The sequence below is a fragment of the Oncorhynchus masou genome, chromosome 21 (assembly GCF_036934945.1).
Source record: "Oncorhynchus masou masou isolate Uvic2021 chromosome 21, UVic_Omas_1.1, whole genome shotgun sequence".
Lineage (NCBI taxonomy): Eukaryota > Metazoa > Chordata > Actinopteri > Salmoniformes > Salmonidae > Oncorhynchus > Oncorhynchus masou.
The window spans coordinates 27,213,793-27,239,572 of record NC_088232.1 but is presented as its reverse complement, the minus strand read 5'-3'; the positions used below and the strand labels follow the sequence as shown (position 1 = coordinate 27,239,572).

Below are 25,780 nucleotides of genomic sequence, written 5' to 3'. Positions count from 1 at the left end.
GCATGCATTTAGTTTTGCTTGCATTTAAGAGCAGTTGGAGGCCACGGAAGGTTGTATGGCATTGAAGCTCATCTGGAGGTTTGTTAATGCAGTGCCAAAGAAGGGACAGAAGTATACAGAATGGTGTCGTCTGCATAGAGGTGGATCAGAGCATCACCAGCAGCAAAAGCGACATCATTTATATATAAGGAGAAAAGAGTTGGCCCGAGAATTGAACCCTCTGGCACCCCCATAGAGACTGCCAGAGGTCCAGACAACAGGCCCTTCGATTTGACACCCTGAACTCTATCTGAGAAGTAGTTGGTGAACCAGGCGAGGCAGTCATTTGAGAAACTAAGGCTGGTGAGTCTGCCGATAAGAATGCAGTGATTGACAGAGTCGAAAGCCTTGGCCAGGTTGATGAATATGGCTGCACAGTATTGTCTTTTATCAATGGCGGTATTGTCTTTTATCAATACCTTCTCCGTTATTGTTTAGGACCTTGAGCGTGGCTGAGGTGCACCCATGACCAGCTCGGAAACTAGATTGCATAGCGGAGAAGGTACGGTGCCATTCGAAATTTGTCGGTGATCCGTTTGTTCAGTTTGCTTTCGAAGACTTTAGAAAGCCAGGGTAGGATAGATATAGGTCTGTAACAGTTTGGGTCTAGAGCTTTCCAATCTTTAGGGATCTCAGATGATAAGAAAGAGAGGTTGAACAGGCTAGTAATAGGGGTTGCAACAATTGCGGCGGATAATTTTAGAAAGAGAGGATCCAGATTGTCTCGCCCAGCTGATTTGTAGTGGTAAAGATATATGAATTAAGATATTTCTATTTTCTATTTTTATAAATTTGCTAAAATGTCTAAAAACCGGTTTTTGCTTTGTCATTATGGGGTATTATGTGCAGATTGATGAGGGAAAAAAATATATTTATATTTAATCAATTTTAGAATAAGGCTGCAAGTTAAAAAATAAACTTTCCGAATGAACTGTAAATATGGGTAATGTCTCCCCTTACCTTAGTGGGGGTGCGATAGCAGAGCACAGGGATCCACTGCTTCTTCTGGTTGACGTAGAGCAGAGCTGTGATGGTGAAGAGCATCATGACGATGGGCAGTGCCACCCAAGCCACAGAGTGCAGTTTGGTGTCCTCACTGGGAACTGGGGTCTTCCCATCCAGATAGGGCATTTGGAGACTACCAAAGTCCCCTGTGACAAAGGAAACACACACACAACATTACAGGATTCAAACCTTTCTTTATCATGAGATGTTGGCATGTTTATATATAATCCTCATACCGTTGGTAGGTGCAGTGTAGGATTTCAGAAAATACTTTTTACGTCTTAAAAAACGGCTGTTGTAACCTCACGTGGTATGTGTATCAATTCATAACGTAAGTGTGCTAGAAACTAAACAATAATGTGGTATCCTCCCAGCAACACTCCAACACCACTGGACATGCTTAGGCATAGCAGAGTTATGGAGAATTGAATCAGTCCCTAGATTGCAGTTAAAAGGAAAGAGCAGACTCTGCTCCTGGATGAAGAGTTTCATATGGCCGTCTGCAAAAACATTTAGCAGCTACAGCAGCACCAAGGAGACAGACACCCCACTGCACCTGCTAATGATGGGGATGTGTCAAGTATATATATATATATATGTGTGTGTGTGTGTGTTTGGGTTTACTGTCCTTGTGTGGAACAAAAATCCTCATATTCGGACAAGTGGGACATTTCGCCGGTCCCCACAAGGAAAAGGGCTATTTTCGGCTAAGGGGTTAGGTTTAGAGTTAGGGTTACAATTAGCGTTAGATTTAGGATCACAGGTTAGGTTTAGGGTTAGGCGTTAGGGTTAACGTTTGGGTTAAGTTAAGGGTTAGGGAAAATACCATTTTGAAAGGGAATCAGTTGTTTGGTGTGTGAGTTGGGGAGTAGGGGAGCTTTATTTAGCAGCATGACAGACCAGGAAGTGTTTGATTTGAACTCTGACCTCTGAACTGGGGCATGATGTCATTTTCACTGCGTGTGGGCCAGGCAGCCTGGTTCCTGTCTCCATGCTGGTCTGTCTTCTCGATGGGCACGTTGGTGGGGGCTGGTGCGTACATCTCTATGAGGTAACATAATATAGAAACACGTGGTTAGGTAAAGACGAGAGAGAGAGAGAGAGAGAGAGAGAGAGAGAGAGAGAGAGAGAGAGAGAGAGAGAGAGAGAGAGAGAGAGAGAGAGAGAGGAATAATAACGAGAAGATGTATTGAACAGTGAGTGGTGAGTGAGCTGCAGTGAGTGTGGGACCTTTGGCTTTTTATTAATTGAGCCTGATTCTGTGAAGAGAGGGGATGTTATGCATTTTCATCTCCACCCAATCACATCTAATGTCCCCACGTGTCACTACTCTATTGGTTCCATTAAATCAGCCAAGCTCAATCAAGATTAGATAAATCATTTGAAATGATTTATAATAGTATTTGAACCCAGCTGGTGTGAATTACGGGCAGTGGCGTTCTCCTCAGAGCTCTGCTGTGAGTTTTATAATTACACTACTGCTGCATCTCATCGATCCAGGGCCGAGCAGTGACATAGAGAACAGAGAGGGAGCTATGATCAATGCTATTATCTAGCCATAGCAATGCATGTTAATTCACCACACAGCCCAGTAAAACCCTAATCCCTTCATTCAACTATTAATATCAATGAAGGTGTGTTTGCTGTGGTTGTCCTCCTCAATTACTCAACTCATTACTTAACAGTCAAACAAATAAATATTTGAGGAACATGGTGTGAATACATAGCAACATCAATGGGAGGACATCTGCACTCTTTTATAGTCCTTCTTTCAAAGTAGTGAAGGGAATATGCATAGGGGAAAATCAACGAGATGCTATGTCTTCTAGCAGAGTGGATCTAACCTTCCACAGAGTTGTATTATTTTCCAGAGAAAGCATAGAGCCCCGAGTTGATTATCTCTTTTATACCATGGCTATAATTTAACACATTTACTGCTAGAAATGTTTTCATTTGCAGGTAGAAATGTGTTCAACATCCACTGAAGTAGCGAGCAAGTTTACTAGATAGCTACAGTGGATGCCTTGGTAACCAATCAGACGTTGCTCGTTTAGCTCACCAAATCTTCAGTCCTAGCTTGCTATTATCTAACAATGCCAATAATGCTTTCACTTAGACTTTTGCTTTCAAAAGCAGCTCAAATATATAACATGTTAGAATGAACTATAGCCTTTGAATTCTGCTGTGCTGACTCCGTGTGTTGTAGGGAAATAATGCATGCTCTAGAATGCCTTTCAAGCCAATCAGAAATGAGTATTCAACAACGCTATGATATTAATAGCATTATAAACGGTGTGGTTCGAGCCCTGAATGCTGATTGGCTGACAGCCGTGGTATATCAGACCGTATACCATAGGCATGACGAAACATTTATTTTTACTGCTCTAATTACGTTGGTAACCAGTTTACAATAACAATAAAACACCTTGGGGGTTTGTGGTATATGGCCAATATACCACACCCCCTCATGCCTTATTGCTTAAGTAATATTGATGACCAGACAATTCATATTTTGCAAGGGAGTGTGAACACGTGTGTGTGTGTGTGTGCACGCGTGTGCGCGTGTGTGTACTATATGTTTGAGGGGGAAGGAATTCATTAGAGGCAATGAGAATGAACGGCAACAAATACACACGCACGCATGCGCGTGCACACACAAACACACACACACACACACACACACACACACACACACACACACACACACACACACACACACACACACACACACACCTGAACACATGGGGCAGCAGCTGCCCTCCACTATGGTGGGTTGGTGGCAAGGCAGGGCGGGGCAGCTGACAGTAGAGCAGAGGGTCTGTCCCTGAAGGCAGTAGCAGTGTGTACAGCTGTCTATGTCCCAGCGCTCCTCGTCTGCATATGTCTTCCCATTGAAGTGGCACACGGCTCGCGGTGTGGTATCTGTCAGGAGACACGGGAGAAGATCAAATAGGATCAACCTTGGGGACAGGTAAACATATGGAAGATACTCATTCAGTAAACACGCAAACACAGACACACATGCAGACACACAGACATGCACACATACATGCACACATACATGCACGTACGCATGCACGCCAGCACACACGTTCGTTTTACCATCCTTGTGGGGGCCAACAATTTGTTCCCATTTAAAATGCTATTAAAACCCTAACCCTTAACCTAACCCTAACCATAACGCCTCACCCTAACTCCTAACTCTAATTGTAACCCTAACCCTAATTGTAACCATAACCCTAAACCTAACCACTAAGCCTAAAATAGCCTTTTCCCTTGTGGGTACCTGCGAAATGCCCCACTTGTCAGACTTTTCCTTGTGATGACTTCTGGTCCCCACAAGGATAGTAAAACCTGCTTTACTCTGCTTATCTCCCCACATTGTCTATAGTACAGGTAGGTCCAATTATCTGTGTGTGTGTGTCTGCATGTCTGTGTGCAGCATACCGAGGCAATAGGGGCAGCACTGTCCTTTGCGTAGCACGGGCCTGGCACAGCCAACAGGTGGGCAGGACTCTGAGAAGCAGCTGATCTGACCGTCCAGACACACACAGCTGGAGCAAGTGTTGGGCTTCCAGGACTCTGCGGCCAGGAAGATGTCTCCCTCCTCGTTCCTGCAGTAGCTGGGCATGCTGTCATTACTGGGAGATTGGGGAGTGATGGGCTCGTCTATAGAGGAGAGAGGGAGAAACACACAGTCAGGATCAACTGACTGCACTTAGTCAGGTATACTTTCAAAGATGTGTTCTTTAGATGTGACTGTAGCTCTTGGAAGCCAACAGAGCACCTAAGAACTGGTTCATCTGACAAGAATACATCGGTTTGGATTCCAGGACTTAAAATATTGATGACATTCAAATGGTAGAATGTTCATCTTTGCGTCTTTGATATATTCAGCTAAAACATCTCAAACAAACAGCTTAAAGATGCAATATGTAACTTTTTGGGCGACCCGACCAAATTCACATAGAAATGTGAGTTATAGATCTGTCAGTCTCATTGAAAGCAAGTCTAAGAAGCGTTAAATCTGTTCTATGTGCACTATTTCTATACTACAATATTTGTGGTTATGGAAAATATAATTCCCAGCGGTTTAGATGGTACAATGATTCTCTACACCATGCTTGCTTGTTTTGTCGCAAACTGAAATTGGGTGAAGTATTAGAATTTTAGCAACCAGAAAATACGGAGCGATTTCTGCATAGTACATCTTTAAGAGATGGAAACAAACAAAAATATCCATGTGAGAGTTGTGTTGGTGGCCTTCCAGGCATCTCTGTGCTGTTACACTGTTTTACTCTGACAGAGGCCCAAAGCACCCCTGTCTGTTTCATGTTTGGTTTGGTAAGTCTCCATTTTCTCATGCACTATTCATGTCTCGAGCTCCATAACTTATGCATTATGCACATTCTTTTCATTCGCTCTCTCTACAGTTTGATTCTGGACTATTTTCTCCCTCCCTCCCTCCCTCCCCCCTCCCTCCCTCCCTCCCTCCCTCCCTCCCTCCCTCCCTCCCTCCCTCCCTCCCTCCCTCCCTCCCTCCCCCATCTCCCCCTCTCTCCCATCTCTCCCCCCTCTCTCTCTCTCTCCCCCTCTCTCTCTCTCCCCTCTGTGTCCCCCTCAACAAGCAATATTGTTGTATTGGAAATAGAGCCAAGGCAAATAGTAAACATCACAATAGCATCTCTCTCAATGCCAGGTCTTTGCAGCTATAGTTTACTTTAGGACCTCAGCTCAGTTAAGACTATCTTGAGATACTATCCCCCTTCACATTCATCTCTACCATATATATATATATATATATATATATATATATATATATATATATATATATATATATATATATATATATATATATATACACGGCTTAGGGCTTAGGCTGCATTTAAGCATAATGTCAAGGCTGCCGTTATAACATAATATTATAGTTGCCCCACAGACTCAGATACTGAATATAGAAAGACCTATAGAAAGACCCATAGTGTTTAGAAGCCAACTTGAATAACCAACGGCTACTCAAATTCACCTGGGCAGTGAGGGCAGCAGGAGTCTTGCGTTCTGATTGGACTCTGGCAGAGCAAGGGCGGGCACACCTCTGTCTCACACAGGACACGCCCACTGTGACAGGTGCACTGGGTGCAGGCGTCGATGTTCCACGTCTCCCCCTCCACAAAGTACTCTCCCCCCGGGGCCAGGCACACTGACGAGTCCCCCAGGTCTGGCTTGTGGGAGCTAGGCTCATCTGAGGGAGGAGAACGGAAGAGTGAGCACAGGGTCAAAGGTGAAACAGCTTTTTCATTAGTATGTCCTGTATTATCAACAGTATCACCATGAAACAATGAAGAAGATGGGGAAATCGGCAATATCTTTAAGATGGTTTCAAGTATACACACCAACCATTCTTTCTAAGAATAGCCTACTACAAGTGCACAGTTGTTTCCTTATTTCATTAGGTTGTTTTAGGTTTCCTTACCTGGGCAGGATGGGCAGCACTGTCCAGTCCGTATGGCAGGGCTGTCGCAGGCTGGCACGGGGCACGAGATGAGGGTACACATCTCCCTGCCACTGTGGCAGTAACAGTCCCGGCAGCCATCATGCCAGTTCTCCCCATTCTCGTGCCGTCTTCCATCCATGGACAGACATGAGCCCTTTTTCACTGATGGGGCGACTGATGAGGAGCTCTGGTCTGGAAGAGGACACGTTTTAGAGATACAACTACCAGCACAACCCTAACACTGTAAAGTACATTCTTAGAAAAAAAGGTGCTATCTAGAACCTGTCCCCATAGAAGAACCCTTTGAAGAACCTTTTATGATTCCCTTTTTTCTAAGAGTGTACAGTGTTAGGCGGACCAATCACTGACTGGTTTACAGGATCAGGAGCCAACCAGGAACAAATCATTATCAGGGAGAGAAAAAAAACACCTTGATTAAAATCCTGTCTGAGATTCTGAGCCATACAGGGACGGATGGCTCAAAAGAAAGACAGATTTAAATGTTTTTCTCATTAAAAGAGATATGTTTTGAACCCTCATTCATTAATATTTGACAGGGAGTTCATTATTTAGTGCAAATCACAGCAGAACACAAGAGAAGTATCAATAATAGATCTGTGTGGAGGAGATGACCCCCAGCCTGCCATCTGGTCACACCAAAGATGTAACAATACTGTATGTCTCAAATGGCACCCTATTCCCTATATAGTGTATTACTTTTGACCAGAGCCCATCAAAAAGTAGTATACTATTAAGGGAATAGGGTGCCTTTCATGACACATCCTTAGTCATATTCTATATCCTCAACATCCATCACAACAAAAGTTTGGTTGGTGAAGGTGCTGACTATGATGCAAACAAAAACAATAACCAGATGGTTTGACTGGCAGCAGGAGACTACTCCAGACAACTCTCTATGGGCGTAATATGTGAAAGAAGAAAACACTGACAGCAGAATAGTTATAACGTTTAGGTACTGGTAGTGGTTCTCCAAGTCTGACAGGGGAAAGAGAGGAGAGAGTTTGGAGAACTTTTGTATTTTATTAGCAGCATCTAAATTATGAACGCAAAAGTATCAGAGGTTATCAATAGATGGCACTCACCTCTGCACTGGCACTTCAGGCAGCCCAACTCGTCCTGCTGGAAGCCCATTGGACAGGGTTTGTCACAAGGTAACTCTGGACACTTCTTACAGCGGCAGATGTCACAACCATGCTTGTTCTTTCTGATGGGAGTAGAGGAGACAGAGGTTAACATCACTTATTCACAAGGTTGGAAAATATAGGTGCTAATTTATGTAGTATATTCTACAGTATCTGAAATGGAGAGCCTATAAAATCCACCTTTGCTGAGTGGGACGGCCCATATCCACTAGGGATGATGTCAGGTGAAATAACAACAAAGGCCATTCATTTTCATTGGAAGAAAAGCGATGAGAAGCGAAGTGTCTGGGGGAACGTTGGACGATGCGAAAATGGCGAGGGAGCGTGAACAGGGCGAAAGCTGAATTTTATGCAAATACTCAGCGATAACGCCGCGCAATACACCAATCGAAGCTCACTATGGCTTCTAGCCCCTGCTAGATTGGCTGTTGATACCTAGCACTGCCTAGCATGCTGTTGGCTTGCTAGCAACCACATGACGAGCCACTTTGGATGAAGCTAGCGTGTCTATGCGAAGCATCACTGATTATAGATTACAACCGTGAGGGTGGCCAAAATGGCCATCACGGTGGGTGTTGCAGTGAGGAGGCAGAAAGGACATCAGTTTTTCTGCCAAAGGTTTGGGCTTTTATAGGCAATGTTGACAATAAATAGGCGCCAAAGGTGCTTAACATATGTACAAAGAGCAACAATAGGAAGAAGAGCAACATAAGTCACTGCAAGCCTCAATAATGCCTGAGAGCAATTTGCATGAGCTGCGGCAAGTAGGCCTACAGTAAAGTCTGACTCCCTCCAACACAGGATATGAAAGGTTTAAGAATACATTGTACCCACAATGCATTTCATCATGGAACATATTGTACCATTTCGCACTTCACTCCTCCCCCGGGAAAATCAACATGTTTGCATGAACCACAACACAGTTGAGCTCTGGAACACCCTACCGTTTGCCTGTCACAATCTCCGACCAAGAAACATGAAAGTCCCCTGTACAATTAGCCTACGAGGACAAATAAAGTAAACATTTACATTTCTTTAGCTTAACTTTATTGTTAATGATCATTAGTGATCACTTTGTAGTTATACTTTTAGTCAACAAACGCAGCTCACTATTCAACACCATTTTCCCCTCCAAGCTCATCACCAAGCTTAGGAGCCTGGGACGAAACACCTCCCTCTGCAACCTGATCCTGGCCTTCCTGACGGGCTGCCCCAGGCGGTGAGAGTAGGCAACAACAGGACCCTGAACAGTTTCTACCCCTCAAGGGTAGAAACTGGGGTGGCATGTAGCCTAGTGGTTAGAGCGTTGGACCGGTAACCAAAAGGTTGCAAGTTTGAATCCCCGAGCTGACAAGGTGCAAATCTGTCATTCTGCCCCTGAACAGGCAGTTAACCCACTGTTCTGAGGCAGTCATTAAAAATAAGAATTTGTTCTTCACTGACTTGCCTTGTTAAATAAAGGTAAAATATATATATCTTTTAAAGGGTGTCCCCTCCTGTACTCCCTGTTTTCCAGGACTGCATGGCCACGCACGACTCCAACACTATCATCAAGTTTGCTGACGACACAACAGTGGTAGGACTGATCGACGACGACAATGAGACAGCCTATAGGGAGGAGGTCAGAGACCAGGGCAACAACCTCTCCCTCACTGCTAGCAAGACAAATGAGCTGGTAGTGGACTACAGGAAACAGAGGGCCCCCTTCCACATCGATGGGGCTGTAGAGGAGAGGGTCGAGATCTTCAAGTTCCTCGGTGTCCACATCACTAACGAATGAATACGGTCCACACACACCCACCCACACAGTTCTGAAGAGGACACGTCAGAGCCTCTTCCCCCTCAGGAGGCTGAAAATAAGTTACACAGCTGCACCATTGAGAGCATCTTGACTGGCTGCATCACCGGTTGGTACGGCAACTACAAAGACCCCCGACCGCAAGGTGCTACAGAGGATGGTGAGTACGGCCCAGTACTTCACTGGGGCCGAGCTCCCTGCCATCCAAGACCTCTACTCCAGGCAGAGTAAGGCCCCCCAAACATTCCCTGTGTATATATTCCTCGTGTCACTATTTCTATTTTGTATTGCATTTTTAATCTTTATCTTAACTTTGTATTGTTGGAAAAGGAGAATTTCACTGTTAGTCTGCACCTGTTGTTTACCATGCAAATACAATTTGATTTGAGCCGCAAGCAAAATGTTTGGTGCCAAAACCAAACTAACTGGCAAACCCTCATCATATTTTACATATATATTTAGCAGCAGCTTACAACAGTGCTTGTATTTCAGCCTATGGAAAAACAATATACCAAATCACACTGTAAAACTGCAATCACACATCAATTCCAGTTGAATAAATAGCCAAAATACTGTGCCATTAAATTGACATAAAAAACATGAATGACAGAAAACTGTGCTAAAATAAGACTGTGCATGCTACACTAGTCTATAGTGAACGTGAGAATATTAAGCTGTGATGGTTTCAACTCTCACCTCAATAAAACAACAACACCGATGACAGATGACGCCCGTCAACTTTTAGTTTGCCTTTGTGTTTGTTTGTGTGACATGCTTTAATTTACAGCAGAAAAAGTTTGTTTGCCGTGGTATCTGTGTCATTAGTGTGACATGGTTTTTGTCATTGCATGGAGAGGTAAACAAATAGCAAACAGTCACACAAACATTTGCATATCAGAGACAGGCAGTGTGTACGTTCCAGCTAGATGCCAATGACAAGCAGCACCAATGTCATCAGTTAAAACAAGGACAGAGATAAGAGAGTGTGTGTGTGTGTGTGTGTGAGAGAGAGAGAGAAAGAGGCATTGTGTGTGTTTACACGCGTGTCAACAGATGGCACAAATGACTGACCATGGGGACGTATCAAACAAACACATCGCTCTGTGGCTCGCTGCTCTGACCAGACAGAGCAGAGCACCTTTCCTTTCCTAAATCAAAATTCATGTTCCAAATCCCCCCTGTCCCATCCAGGCCCTCCTCTATCCCTCCATCCTCCCCCTCTTCATCCCTCCCGCCCCTCCTTCCAACCTTCCCCTTCTTCTCCCTCTCCTGCCCACTCTCTTATCTCATGAATAATAAGATTGAGGAGGAACAGCCATGTACAATCCACATTTGGTTTGGTGATAAGGAGCTATCAAGGGCCATTTCAGTTGTGGGGAATATCAATAGAGTCTGTACGGAGAGGAGACGGCGGCCCGTTGAATTATTCAAACGAAACACTTTGCTGCTCGAACATAGGGTGTAAGCTATAACTTTGACGGCGCATAAATAGATATCTAAAATTAGAATCTTAGATGCAAGCATTCACGCCGTGCACATTCATTCATGAGAAAGGAATGGGAGAGCGAAAGATAGGGGAGAGAGAAGAAGGGAGCGAGAGGGGGAGAGAGGAAGAGAGGAAGGGAGATGCGAGAGAGAGAGTGAGAGAGAGAGCGAAAGAGACCGAGAGAGAGAGAGAGAGAGAGAGAGAGGGCGAAAGAGAGCGAGAGAGCGAAAGAGAGCGAGAGAGAGCGAGAGAGAGTGAAAGAGAGAGAGCGTGAGAGAGAGAGAGCGAAAGAGAGCGAGAGAGAGAGAGAGTGAAAGAGAGAGAGAGAGAGAGAGCAACGATTGGTTCAATGCAGGCACAGACCAGTCGAGTAACACCTTTAATGTATGTGACAGACCATTGTTGAGGGAGAGTTTAGTTTATGATAGGAAGGTAAATGTGTGGACAGGACACTGCCTGCCACCTAAGCGTTTTACTCTCTGTCATATCATAACTATTCTGTCATAATGATTCCTAGCAGGCCAGCTGGCTGGTTGCTCCACACCACAGTGAAGATACAGGGCAGATGGATTATAGTGCAGGTGGACCGTCCTCCCCGGGGAATTATAGAAAAGCTGCTAGCTGCCCACTAGAAAATATGTTATGAAAGAGAAGGTGTACTACTATTACTACAAGGGAGAAGCGGTTTTTAAACGAGCAATCTGCAGTTGATACAAAGAAGTCATCCAGTCATACAATTTACTTTGTTTCCAAACCATGGAGTAAAGAAATCTTATATTTGGGGTTTTGATGGGGTATGACAGTCTTATCTAAGCTCATGAAGTTATATTCTTCAAGAATCAAATGGGTATGTATCATTATTCTTTTGTCCAAAAATAGATCGTAGTAACTGCAGATTGTCCTTTTAAAGCCACAAACTGTCATTTATAGCCCCGCTATAAATCTATTCCGTGAAACAACTTTATATTTTGGCTTCTGATGGAGTAAGACAGTTGTGAGGCAATTATAAGTTACATTCTTCAATAGTCAATACATCATTCATTAAAATGATAATTTAACATCAGTAAGTATTGCAGATTGTACCTTTTAACTTGGCTGTGAGTGAAGGAGCCTTAGGTGTCCAGTAGTGAGTTAGACATATATCCGGAACCATTCTGAACCGCTGACACACATAATCTGCTTCTCTAACTATGGTAATGTAATAAATCAGTAGAGCTGATGTGTGTATGTGTGTGTGTGTGTGTGTGGGGGGGGGGGGGGGGGGGCAATTAGACTGAGATTGAGTCATATTGTAATATTTGAGTTATTTTCAAACTAATTTAAATCAGAAGGTGGTATGGCTGTTGGGCATGTGCTGTAATTGTCAATTTTTACACAGTGCTGTATATGAAAGCTTCGGTTTTATAGCTCTACGCGTGAGTTTTATGCACAGCAAGCATAGGAGGTATGAGCATGTGTGTGTGTGTGTGTGTGTGTGTGTGTGTGTGTGTGTGTGTGTGTGTGTGTGTGCATACCTTCTTAACCTGCAGACAAGATTCCTTAGTGAGAGCTGTAATAAATAATAAATGATTTACTACTGATGTACCTCTGAGTAAATGGAAATCTGTGTATTCGGTCCGGTGAGCCTACATGCACGGTACTAGGGGCCAGGTGCATTTGGAGAAGCTAAAAGAACATCCTGTTCGAAGATTAGCCCTTCAGTTTCACTATCAGAGGCTATCCTTTACGGTGTGCAACAGCAACACACAAAACCCAATCAGTAACCTGGGTGAAGCTGTCAACTCCACACGCGATGCCGGTTTAGCCAAAATGAGTTGTGGAGAAGGAAAACGTTATCATTTTGTCCGTTTAGGAGTACAACTCACTTAAGCATAACAGGCAAAGCATGTAACCAGGGTAATTTGTGACATACGTGTGAAGGAGCCGCGATTTCAATTACAATTGACCATCTGTCAGTCTGTCGAGCTCTGTGAAGATCTACTGCTTTATAACGGCTGAAAGTGACTGGCAAAAGTAGGCATAATTTACTCTGAAACGATGCCAATTTTGAACCGCCTCATATTTCAAAGCGTGGGGCGCTGGAATGAAAACTATATGATAATTGTGAGAGAGGGGAATCAGCATGTTTGTTATTAAGTGTGTCTGAGTGGGTAGAGTGTCGGTAAAGACAGCGGGAGAGGAAGAAGGACGGAGGTAGAGAGAGGGAGGGAAGGAGGGGGATGAAGGGGTAGGGATGGAGCGAGGGAGGGAGGGAGGGAGGGATGGAGGGAGGGGGATGAAGGGTTAGGGAGGGAGGGAGGGAGGGAGGGAGGGAGGGAGGGAGGGAGGGAGGGAGGGAGGGAGGGAGGGAGGGAGGGAGGGAGGGAGGGAGGGAGGGAGGGAGGGGTAGGGATGGATGGATGGATGGCGGGAGGGAGGGAGGGAGGGAGGGAGGGAGGGAGGGAGGGAGGGAGGGAGGGGGATGAAGGGGTAGGGATGGAGGGAGGGAGGGAGGGAGGGAAGGGAGAGAAGGAGGGAGCGAGAGAAGTGCTGTCTTACATGAATCCGAAGGGGCAGGCCTTGTCACAAACCACAGCCTTACACTTCTTGGGTCTGGGGCGACACTGACATACGTCACAGCCGTGGGCATCTGTCTGCAGGCCGAATGGACACTTCAGGGTACAGTCAGAGGTCAGGGCACTGCACAGCTCTTCTCCTGTAGGGAAAACACAGAAGGAAACACATCAGACATCCGTTTATAGCCAAACACCTAACAGTCATTTAATAGTTCTAAAAGTCAATATGTCTTCATTGAGAGATACTCAAAATGAGGAATTGTTACTGAAACTCAGAAGTCATGACTTATGATAATGCTCTTTTCTGATAGGCAGGGATACAAAACATTGTGCATCTTTGTTTTTAAAAGCCCTTTCAAGATGTCTGAGTCTGCCCTCAGTGTTCCTTTAATCCATGTCTGATAATGTCCCAGACAGGTATAGTCATAGAAACAGTCAGACAGTCAGGAAGGAGAGAGAGAGCACCAGAGAACAATGTCTCAATGTCATTGGCCCAGGGCGAGTTCTGTCCTCTGTGTAAACCAATCCGGTGAGAGGAAATAATAGACATATTGCAAAACAGGCTTCACTGACCGAGACGTCGGACCAAACCACGTCGTGAACCAATAGGAAGGAAATGGACTGAAACAAGGACACACCCTGGATTTGTGTCATAAGAAACGCACATTTTCGTTTTACATTGGAAAACGTTTTTAAAAGTATTCCGCTGTGTACCCTAATGAATATGGCCCAGTACTCACGTGTCTTGCAGTGGCAGGTGCGACAGCTGTTCAGGTTCTGTCGGAATCCGTATAAGCAGTCCTTCTCAGACAGGGAGCAGTTCTCTAATGACTGACAGGTAGGGGGCGCCATCGTGATGTAGGTGGGCTCTGAAGGAACCAACAAAAATCACACACACCACTTTGGAGGCAAGTCAACTGAGTAACATCACTCAACACACACTTACGACGCACAAGCGCACACACACACACACACACACACACACACACAAACACACAGCTTTGTTCTGGCATTATGACTAATAGGAGCCATCAGAGTCAAAAGCAATTTCTCCACAAACCTACACCTACCTTCCATTAAAGTGGGTAAATATCAGAGAACAATAGTTGAAAAAACCTGACAGCTACAATAATATTCTATACAAAGGCACGACCAACTGCCCTCTGTGCCCCGACTCCTCCACTCCTCCATCTAATGCATATCGCTTCACACTGAGGTGTCTGCATTCCAGTTCAGTTTGTTTGAATCCATTAAAAGATTATACAGCACTTAATCATATCGGAGGGCGTTGGCCGGCCATATTTCACAGTCATAGACACCAGCACACGGTTTAGTTATGACAGCTTTGAAAAATTCCTCCCTGATGCCTGTCACCCTGGCTGCCTGGCTGGCTGCTATCTGCTGTATGTGGCTCCTCTCTGATAGGGAGGGGCCAGGACTAGTGCTGTTCTCTGATGATAAATATGAGGAGGGTTGTACCAGAGTTGAAGAGGGGACCAGACCAGGAAGTCAAAGAAGGAGTGGGGAGGAAGAGGAGGACAGGGGAGGGAGGAAAATATGAGGAGGTGGGAAGTAGGACAGGAGAAGGGAGATGGGGAGTAGGACAAGAGAAGGACAGGAGGAGGAAGAGGAGGTAGAGAGGAGGAAGAGGTGGGAAGGATGACATGTGGCGGTGAGGAGGAGGACAGAAGGAAAAGGAGTTGGCCAGGAGGATTTAGGGGGAGGACAGGACAGTCAAGGTCAGAGGAGACACCAGTGAGTAACTGCGGCTTCTCTCTGAAGTAGACTACACTATCGTGAATGCAGATCACGTGTACGCTGACCAGTCTAGTCTGTCACAAGAGACTATGAATGTAATGATGCACAAGATAAACATAGCAGTAGAAAGAAAACATTCTGACAATGCTAATAATGTATAGACAATGCTAATAATGCATAGACAATGCTAAATCTATTGGAAACCAATTCAAAACAAAATGAATAGAAGCCTATGAGGACATTTAATTAAACAAAGGCAAACAAATGTGTTGTTGAAAGGTTGGGGTCACTTTGTGATGAATTAATTCCTGGTTAACACAAAATGGCCAGGTAGGGAGGGAGAGGAGGTCTGTCTGAAAACAGTGCAGTGCCAATTATTCTGGAGGTGCAAATTTAATTAAGTCCCATCAGATAAAAGTAACAAAATGACACAATGCTCTTTTCCCCATCTGCTTTCCCCTCAAGGTTATTTGTCTCTGATGAACGCCTCCATGCTTTTATTTCAGGACTTATAGTTATTATGAATTAAGAATGAGCTCTCTCGCTCTGATTTCATTAACTTGCTACGACTTAGGGCTAAAACAAGGTGTCCCTGTTAACAAACAACTGGTGGGCAGGCTGAAAGCAGCCTGGTAGGTACAGTAGCAGGGGCATGGCAATTCAAGGCATGAAACGAATGCATTGAAAAATAGACCACACAAAAACAGTGACAAAACACACATATGACCGCAAAGTAACCCCTCCTCACCGCTCTCTATCCCCGGTGTAGGTGAGTTATGTAGCATTAAACGTTAAGCATGGCAGAGGACTCCAGAGGGCTTCATTCCAATGTGACAGCCTTGATTTGCTTAATTACACACTGTGTGTCTGGCACAATAACCACCCTGACAGAGAGGGGGTGTCACCTTGAGGAAACCAGCTCTCCTAACAAATAATAATTAGGAAATAAAAATGCATAAAGCACTGGCTTGGCTGTGGGGGAGCTAAATGAAGCTGCCGGGAGCAGAGGGCCGTGTGCCCTGGGGCCGTTGGGACAAGGGCAGGGGGTGTGTGTGTGTTTGTGTGCGTGTGTGGACTGCCTGGGAGGGACAAGGGCAGGGGTGACAGTGGCAGGACCTGGCTTCTGTTTACCTGGTGTTCCCAGGGGCCAAGTACATACAGAAGACCAGACCCATTACACACAGAGGATCAGACCCAGTACACACAGAGGACCAGACTCAGTACACACAGAGGACCAGACCCAGTACACACAGAGGACCAGACCCAGTACACACAGAGGACCAGAGCCAGTAAAGACAGAGGACCAGACCCAGTACACACAGAGGACCAGAGCCAGTACACACAGAGGACCAGACCCAGTACACACAGAGGACCAGAGCCAGTAAAGACAGAGGACCAGACCCAGTACACACAGAGGACCAGAGCCAGTAAAGACAGAGGACCAGACCCAGTACACACAGAGGACCAGACTCAGTACACACAGAGGACCAGACCCAGTACACACAGAGGACCAGAGCCAGTAAAGACAGAGGACCAGACCCAGTACACACAGAGGACCAGACCCAGTACACACAGAGGACCAGAGCCAGTAAAGACAGAGGACCAGACCCAGTACACACAGAGGACCAGACCCAGTACACACAGAGGACCAGAGCCAGTATAGACAGAGGACCAGACCCAATATACACAGAGGGCCAGAGCCAGTACAGACAGAGGACCAGACCCAGTATACACAGTGGGCCAGAGCCAGTACAGACAGAGGACCAGACCCAGTACACACAGAGGACCAGACCCAGTACACACAGAGGACCAGAGCCAGTAAAGACAGAGGACCAGACCCAATATACACAGAGGGCCAGAGCCAGTACAGACAGAGGACCAGAGCCAGTAAAGACAGAGTACCAGACCCAGTACACACAGAGGACCAGAGCCAGTAAAGACAGAGGACCAGACCCAATATACACAGAGGGCCAGAGCCAGTACAGACAGAGGACCAGACCCAGTATACACAGAGAGCCAGAGCCAGTACAGACAGAGGACCAGACCCAGTACATACAGAGGACCAGACCCAATATACACAGAGGGCCAGAGCCAGTACAGACAGAGGACCAGACCCAGTATACACAGAGGGCCAGAGCCAGTACAGACAGAGGACCAGACCCAGTACATACAGAGGACCAGACCCAGTACACACAGAGGGCCAGACCCAGTACAGACAGAGGACCAGACCCAATATAAACAGAGGGCCAGACCCAGTACAGACAGAGGGCCAGACCCAGTACAGAGGACCAGACCCAGTACAGACAGAGGGCCAGACCCAGTACAGAGGACCAGACCCAATATAAACAGAGGGCCAGACCCAATATAAACAGAGGGCCAGACCAAGTACAGACAGAGGGCCAGACCCAGTACAGAGGACCAGACCCAGTACACACAGAGGGTCAGACCCAGTACACACAGAGGACCAGACCCAGTATACACAGAGGACTAGACCCAGTACAGACAGAGGACCAGACCCAGTACACACAGAGGACCAGACCCAGTACACACAGAGGACCAGACCCAGGACACACAGAGGACTAGACCCAGTACACACAGAGGACCAGACCCAGTACACACAGAGAACCAGACCCAGTACACACAGAGGACCAGACCCAGTACACACAGAGAACCAGACCCAGTACACACAGAGGACCAGACCCAGTACACACGCAATACATGGCAATGACAACACAGCTCACACTGACTGACCTCCCCTCAGGTAGAAAGCTGACGGGTTCCAACAGGCAACATATTGTACTACTGCAACTGCCACACTGTCGGTGACTATCTTCGTGTAAATCAATCTGAACAACCATTGTAATTGTGTTAGAGTAATATTTGACGTTCCACATACTGTAGACGAGACAATCCCATTGGTTGTTCCTCAGATGATTCTACATGGCAGGGAAATCAGGCTGAGGTCCTAACCAGTGAGCTGCGGGGGTTCTCTATGAAGGGTAGCCAGCTACACATCTCCAATGTCAGGAGTCTTTGTTAAGGAGGCAGAGCAAGATCATTAAAGGGATAACGATGTGAGGGCATGCATTAAACTGTGCTGCTCACCGTCTTATCTCTCTCTCAGACTATCTCTCATCCCCCACCAAGACATAATTGTCAATATCTCCGATAGTGACATTGTAAAACCCATCTCACAGTATCATACAAAAACTCATCCCATCCCATGAATGGAATACAAATATGAATAGGTGTTGGGGAGGAATCACATGTTGCAATCCGTTCCAATCTGTTCCAGTCTCTCTCTCTCTCCAACCACTGTTGAAATTGAAGTCAATCAAAGTCAAGCCTGGTGACTTAAAACATGATGCTCCATAGAGATTCAATCCCCCTATCAGTAAATGTAATTGCTGTACATGTGTGAGAGCGCGAGCATATCAAAGAAGGGAATGATATCTATATCTATCTCCGCTTTGATCTGAAAAAACCCAGGAAGCATATTGCTCAAAAAACCCAGACGAGGAGGACAGAACACACACAAAATCACAACCAGCAACACAAATATCCTACTGTGTAGAATAGCAGTGAGTGAACAATGTTGTGCTTATTGTACCTATTTGACTTAATACTGATGCTCCAGTTATAAGGTCTATAAACTAAATACACATTATCTGTTTTTATGAATATCACCATTCAGGGTGCATGGCCAGGCGTGTGGTCGGTTGGGTTAGTGCGGGAGGACTGAGGGATGCATCCTACCTCCACATCATACCTGCCTCTCTCTCCCTAGGTTTGAGGCTCGGTCACTCAAACACGCATAATTGCTTCAGAGGCAGATAGGCGCATAAAAGATTAATGGAAGGAGGTGGAGGTGGGGGTGAGCGGTTCTGCCCACCATGGGGCAGAGGTAAAGGGGCCTGCAGGCATTGAGACATGGCATGGCCCACTGCCCTCTACTCTCCCTGTCCTTCCTGTGCTCATGCATCCATCCTCCCTCCCTCCCTCCCTCCCTCCCTCACCCTCCATCAATCCATCCAACCATCCATCCATCTAACCTCCCCCTACCTCTCCTGTTCCCTCCCTCCCTCCATCCCGTTCCTACCCACCCCAGGTCCTCATTAGAGAAGACTCAGGGGTGAAAATGACCCCAGGCCAGTGGAACTAGCTACCTAATTTGAGATCTTTGCATCCTGATTAGAAAACAAAACTCACCACTAATCCACTGGGTCGAGCTTGTAACGTATAATGTTGTTGACTTGTTATTCATTGATTGTGTTTTAAAATGATTTGATAGTCCGATCGTGTACTGTTTAATTGGAGGGAGAAGAACCCATGAGGGGAAATATGAATTTGAAGTGATATGAGGATAATTTACCAAGTCCCCTGGCTGTCCCTGTTGGATCATCCATCCACTGACTCCTTTAAATACAAACACTACTCATTACCCCAGATATATCAATATCTGCTAGGTCAGGCATGCTAGGCTACAGTAGCGCATGCTAACGCTAAAAGTGGTCTTACAACTCATTGTTTTGCAGATAACAATGCTAAGCTAAATGACTTAAATGTAAAAAGCTGTAACTAAGTATCCATACAGTATCTTGCATCACTGATTTTGGCAATTACTCACTCATGAAGCTTTGTTTCATCGGGACTTCCACCTACCAAGGTTTGACTGGTTATGATTAACGCCTATACACGCTTGGTAACGGGCCATTTGACGCAGTGCTAAGTCCATAGATAGTGTTCCTGGTATCCATGAGATAAGGATATACTGTGCCACAATATACTGTACCACAATATACTGTACCACATCCATGCTACCGAGCTACCAAGGTAAAAGAGATTAGAATCAACCGTGATCTTCACCTTGTGTGTGTGTGTGTGTGTGTGTGTGTGTGTGTGTGTGTGTGTGTGTGTGTGTGTGTGCGTGCGTGCGTGCGTGAGAGAGAGATATAGAAACCGGCACCATACTAGACTGGACTAGTCCCTTGTACCCTAGATGTAATCTCATCAGTGATAGTAAGCCAGAGAGAGCCTCACGAGACACACACAGCAACATCCCCAGATAGCTTTGCAAAAATCCATACTACAGACTTGCCTAATAAAAGATTATGATTCCGTAAGCCTCTAAACTCACTGCTTCCACTAACCAGACAAACGAGCAACAAGATGCAGCCCTAGTCCCCAGTGTGGACCGAGCTGGTCTTTCCAAACCAATATGAAAAACACATTGGAGGATAGAGGAGACAGTCATGTGGTATTCTGAGCAGGGCATAATAAATAACGCAATAACGCAGTGCATAATGATTTCGGGAAAAAGAACACCAGGAAGGTTTGAGGATTGTGGATGTGTGTGTGTGTGTGTGTGTTGTCACTGTTTGTATGCAGATTGCTGCTGCGTGACACCGGCGGTAGTGAAGCCGAGCCACACACCTGCTAACTGAATGGATGTGATTCTGCTCAGCCTCAGAGGCAGATTTCCCTAGCCGGGCTGATTTGGAGCTGCTGATACTACTGTATGGCTCAACTGCTACTGTCTGACTACTGACTCGGATGTTGGGATTTTACCAGGGACTAAACAAAGACGTTAACATTGGAATCAGCACAGACCCTATCTGTCCACAGAGACACACTGCACTGCCAAGTACATCAAACATAGAGTCAAACAAATACGCAGGTCCATAGATGGATACAAAGAAACATGAAGCACAACTGTACACAACGGCAGAGAAAGAGAGAGATAGAGAAGCAGACAAAGGGAGAGACTTCAGCTGAGAGAAAGAGGAAAGACATAGAGACAGAGAGAAAGTAAGACAGAGAAACAGAGATTGAAACCGACACAGCTAGCAAGAGAGATAGAAATAGACAACAACAGATGGAGATGCAACCAGACAGTGGCAATGATACGGACACAAACAGAGACAGACAGGGTGTGGTGAGAGGGCACGTCGGGTGGAGGTGTGTGTGTGTGTGTGAGGATAAGGAGCGCACACACACACAGACACACACACACACACACGCGCACACACACACACACACACACACACACACACACACACACACACACACACACACACACACACACACACACACACACACACACACACACACACACACACACACACACACACACACACACACTTACCCTCACACACTGGGCAGCACTCTCCTGGTACAGTCACAGGGTTGAGGCAGCTGTGCCCGCAGGCGGCAGCCACACACCGGGCATTGCCGCTCACACACTGGCAGAACGTACAGTCGTCTTCACGCCAGTGGTCTCCGTGTGCGAGGATCTCCCCGCTCACGTAGCAACCGGCAAAGTTCAGCACTGGGTAGATGGGGTCTGGAAAAGAGATGGAGAACATATTGATGAAGATAAAAGACCAAAAAGGTTACCATTTAGAGTTTAAAGTCGAGATGAAAGTTGTGCGAACTTGAGAATGGCTTTTGAAAGCATTCACATCTTCTCTCACCAACCTTGAAAAAAGCAGCAATTTGAAAATCTTTTATGTGGTGCTCTGAAAATGTACTGCATTGTCTGATGGATTCCAAGGTCACACTGCAAAACATGTGATACCATCATGAATATATGTTTTATATTCAGTCATGTATTCTTAAATACAGAGCTAATGCCAAACTATCTTCAGCTTGAGATGGAGCTTTCTTTACATGTCTGTCAGTGTCTTCTCACAGCTGTGTGTATGAGAGTATGCATGTGTACTCTGTGTGTGTGTGTGTGTGTGTGTGTGTGTGTGTGTGTGTGTGTGTGTGTGTGTGTGTGTGTGTGTGTGTGTGTGTGTGCGTGCGTGCGTGCGTGCGTGTGTGTGTGTGTGTGTCTGTGTCTGTGTCTGTGTCTGTGTGTGTGTGTGTGTGAACCAAAGATAGTCAGTCAAAGAGGGGCTGAGTGATGAGCATAAGGGAGGACAACTGACTGAGTGACTGTTTAAGCCCTCTCATCATTCTGACTTTGATTGCGTGCAGCTGCATATTGTCACGGCGGTGTAGGCATTTGGCGTTCGCTAAGGCTCATCTCTCCCCTGATGTTTATTGATGCTCTGCACTCGCCCTTTACCAAAGGCACTCATTTGAGATGATTTGAAATGCTTTGGTCTCAGCAGACTGTCCTTTCCGTTGCCATGTCTCTGCTCGTTAGAAAACTAGGTAACCTTGGTCATTGGCTTGATCACCATCCGAATACATACAATAGTGAGTCATGCAAGGATGATGTTTGGCTTGGTGATTCCCTTTAAAGGGAAAGTTCAGGACACAGACTCCCCCTCTATTCACAAAGAGTTGTGTCAGAGTAGGATTGCTGATATAGGATCAGTTTTGCCTTTCACATCATGATGAATAGGATGATATAGACATTGGCGACCTGATTCTAGATCAGCATCCTACACTGAGATTTTAAAATACAGAACCAGATCAGCATTAATGAGAAATCCCATAATAGTCACTGTTTAGGAACGGAATCAGGCAGGGATTAGTCAGGGGCCAAGTCATTTGGTGAGGAAGTCATACCTTCACAGACAGGGCAGCACTCCCTCTCAGGGACGTAGTAGCGTTCACAGTGCAAGATGCCACACTGGGCGGTGAAGCACACCGACACCCCTCCCTGACATCGACAAAAGCGGCAGGCATCCATTCGGAACATGTCTCCGTCATGGTACTCCGACCCGTTGAAGCTGCACGCTGGTTTGGTCTCTGGAGAGAATATACGATGAGACAAATGAATCAATCAAATATATATATTTTTTTACATCAGCAGTTGTCACTAAGTAGTTTTACAATATTTCGCCTTCACCTCAAAGAGCAAGCAGAAGCAGAGGCACAATGTTGGGGAAACACTTCCTTTCAGGATCATTTAGTATGCCCACTGACTGAGCGACAGCTAAGAACAACAAATAAATAAAAGTAGGAACAAAAGAGGAAAACACTTTATAACGATGACAAAAGTGGTCCAAAACTCCCATCAGACAGCTAGCATGGTGATGATGTACAGTATTTGTCTGAGAGAAAAGCTGCTGTAAAGATTCAGCAGAGTTTCAGACGGCTATGGAATTGGTCTCGCCTGGTCTCCATGGCAACACAAAGTGCAAAATTCACCTTTTAGCCCGGTGCTTGATATAATGCCCACGGTGTAGAGTGTGTGTCAAATAAGGCCATGCATGAGCGACAAGATCATTAACTATAGTACCTTCAGATGTAGGGAACTGTAGGTACACCTCAACCCTATAAGAAGACATTCGACGCAAGACCGCCAGACACACACATGCACACACCAAACACAAAGTTCTTAACAATTCATAACTGTCAACTCATTTGATCGCTCTCCAACGCAACTCCTCTATCTCAAGTCCCTCTCAGGAGGAGTCTGTTCTCTCCATGAGCAACGGGTCATTTCCCCGTCCTCTTCGGCTATTAAAAGTCCAAGGCTTTGGACCGTTTAACACTTTTCTGGTCCAAAAAGATTTAAAAACCCAGAAGCATTTAATCTAGTGCAGCTGTATCAGAGAACAGTTAATTCCCAGGAATCAATGGGACAGGAAAATTGGTTTCTACATGTTTACAATTACAGTGCCTGCCAATATGGCATGTGGGGTCTTTCATTTTCTGCTACTAATTTTGTCAATTAGTTGTGGTTCAATGAATAACAACGTGAGGGGGCGATACTGCATGCATGGTTGTCGCACTAGTGAGGGCTGTGAATTCACTCAACAATTTTCTAATCAGGCCCACTTCTGTTCATATATTCTCAGCTGCTGTTCCGTGTGTGTGTGAGCACCTCCCTCCTCGTATTGACTGCTATTGTATGGTGTGTATAAAGCACTGGGCGGTGTGTGTGTGTGTGTGAGCACCTCCCTCCTCGTATTGACTGCTACTGTATGGTGTGTATAAAGCACTGGGCGGTGTGTGTGTGTGTGTGTGTGTGTGAGTACCTCACTCCTCGTATTGACTGCTACTGTATGGTGTGTATAAAGCACTGGGCGGTGTGTGTGTGTGTGTGTGTGTGTGAGCACCTCCCTCCTCGTATTGACTGCTACTGTATGGTGTGTATGAAGCACTGGGCGGTGTGTGTGTGTGTGTGTATCTGGCGTCGAATTGAATAAATAGGAGGACGGTGTAACAGATTCCTAATGGTTTACTGTCGATTGTGATGGCATCAGTGTGTAGGTGTCATGCAAGGACATCTCTGTACAAGGCGTACAATACATACAATTCATGTATTTCAGGAGCAGTGTTCCAAGGTTCTGTTTGTGATTCATACCTGTATTTGTAGTATTCGTGTTTTCCTTCAAATATATTGACATTTGATGAGCCAACCTGGAGTGCAGGTGATGGAGATTTTGCCGGGTGTGCATTTTTGGGACAATTCCATTGGATCAGGTAAACTCAATCAAGAGCAGGTCAAAGTACTTGGAAGAAAATAAATACTATCTGAACCCATAGTCTATTCCATCCATGGTACAGTATGTGATCTGTGCTCTAGTTACAGTAGTGGGTTCTGTAAGACAGAGTAGTGACTGTTCAGTATCAGTGCTGGGGGCTCCAGGGCTGCAGGCTGTAGTGGAACAGAGCTGACTGGAAGAGCCAGAGGAGAGCTGTGGGCCGGTCCTGGCTAATTAAGAGGAACATGACGGATGGCAATGCCGGCTTCGCACAACTTCCTTCCCAGATGTTCACTGAGTGCCTGACTCTTGGGTATTATTCCCTTTATAAATGAAACAGTTAACCGCTGGCACATGAATACCACAGGCCAGCAACTCTATAGGCTAGCACAGCAAAACACTGTACTGTGTTAGGTGGCTGGGTGGCACCAAGGACACGGGAGATTCTGATGTTGTTCTTGTTGGGGGTTTTCTGCCAAATAGGAAACAACACATCCATACTATAGGCGTGTGATTGGACAGGGCTAGAGCAGGTCCCCTGGGACTATAATTTCTCAATATACATCTTGATTTAAAGCACTGTGACCATCCTGTTCACAGCTGTGCTTCAGCGTGTTATTGGTCCACTGCAGTTATGACTAAACCAATCAGAAGTTAAGGTTAGAGAGAGTTCCTTCCTGTTCACAGCTGTGATTCACCGTGTCATTGGTCCGTTGCTGCAGTGATGATGCATTTGAAGCGCATGATTATTCTCCACATGGTTATTTTAACCATGAGAATGAATGGGTCTTGGAGACTGACTGACTGTGTATGCAGTTTGATTGGGCAGAAACCAAGCTGAAGTCATAGTCTGATTCTCCACGGAGCTTATCTCCTTCTCTCCACACATAAGCAGGATGAGGTTTGCAGACAAAGACAATCATTTTGCAAGTTGTGGATTTTGATTGTTGCTGAGTGTTTTGGGACCTTCCTCTCTCAATAAACTTATCATTTGGAATTTTAACTGCCTCCATGACTGGGATATTTTTAGTATTACATTGTTATTTATTACTGCATTGTTGGGTTCAGAGCTGGCAACAAAGGCATTTCACTG

The 25,780-nt window shown here is 45.6% G+C and overlaps 1 protein-coding gene across 2 annotated transcripts in view; it reads right to left on the bottom strand.

Annotated features, from left to right (window-relative positions):
* crim1 (cysteine rich transmembrane BMP regulator 1 (chordin-like)) overlaps positions 1-25,780 on the bottom strand; it is a 123,910-nt gene that overhangs the window by 3,804 nt on the left and 94,326 nt on the right. For both annotated transcript variants that reach the window (XM_064927935.1, XM_064927934.1), the window contains exons 6-16: positions 22,820-23,002; positions 21,444-21,641; positions 14,281-14,409; positions 13,524-13,680; positions 7,642-7,763; positions 6,518-6,730; positions 6,071-6,286; positions 4,492-4,713; positions 3,778-3,966; positions 1,972-2,088; positions 1,000-1,190 (exon numbers count right to left, since the gene is read on the bottom strand). In XM_064927935.1, coding sequence (XP_064784007.1) covers positions 1,000-1,190; positions 1,972-2,088; positions 3,778-3,966; positions 4,492-4,713; positions 6,071-6,286; positions 6,518-6,730; positions 7,642-7,763; positions 13,524-13,680; positions 14,281-14,409; positions 21,444-21,641; positions 22,820-23,002 — 1,937 coding nt within the window. The remainder of the gene's footprint in view (positions 1-999; positions 1,191-1,971; positions 2,089-3,777; positions 3,967-4,491; positions 4,714-6,070; positions 6,287-6,517; positions 6,731-7,641; positions 7,764-13,523; positions 13,681-14,280; positions 14,410-21,443; positions 21,642-22,819; positions 23,003-25,780) is intronic.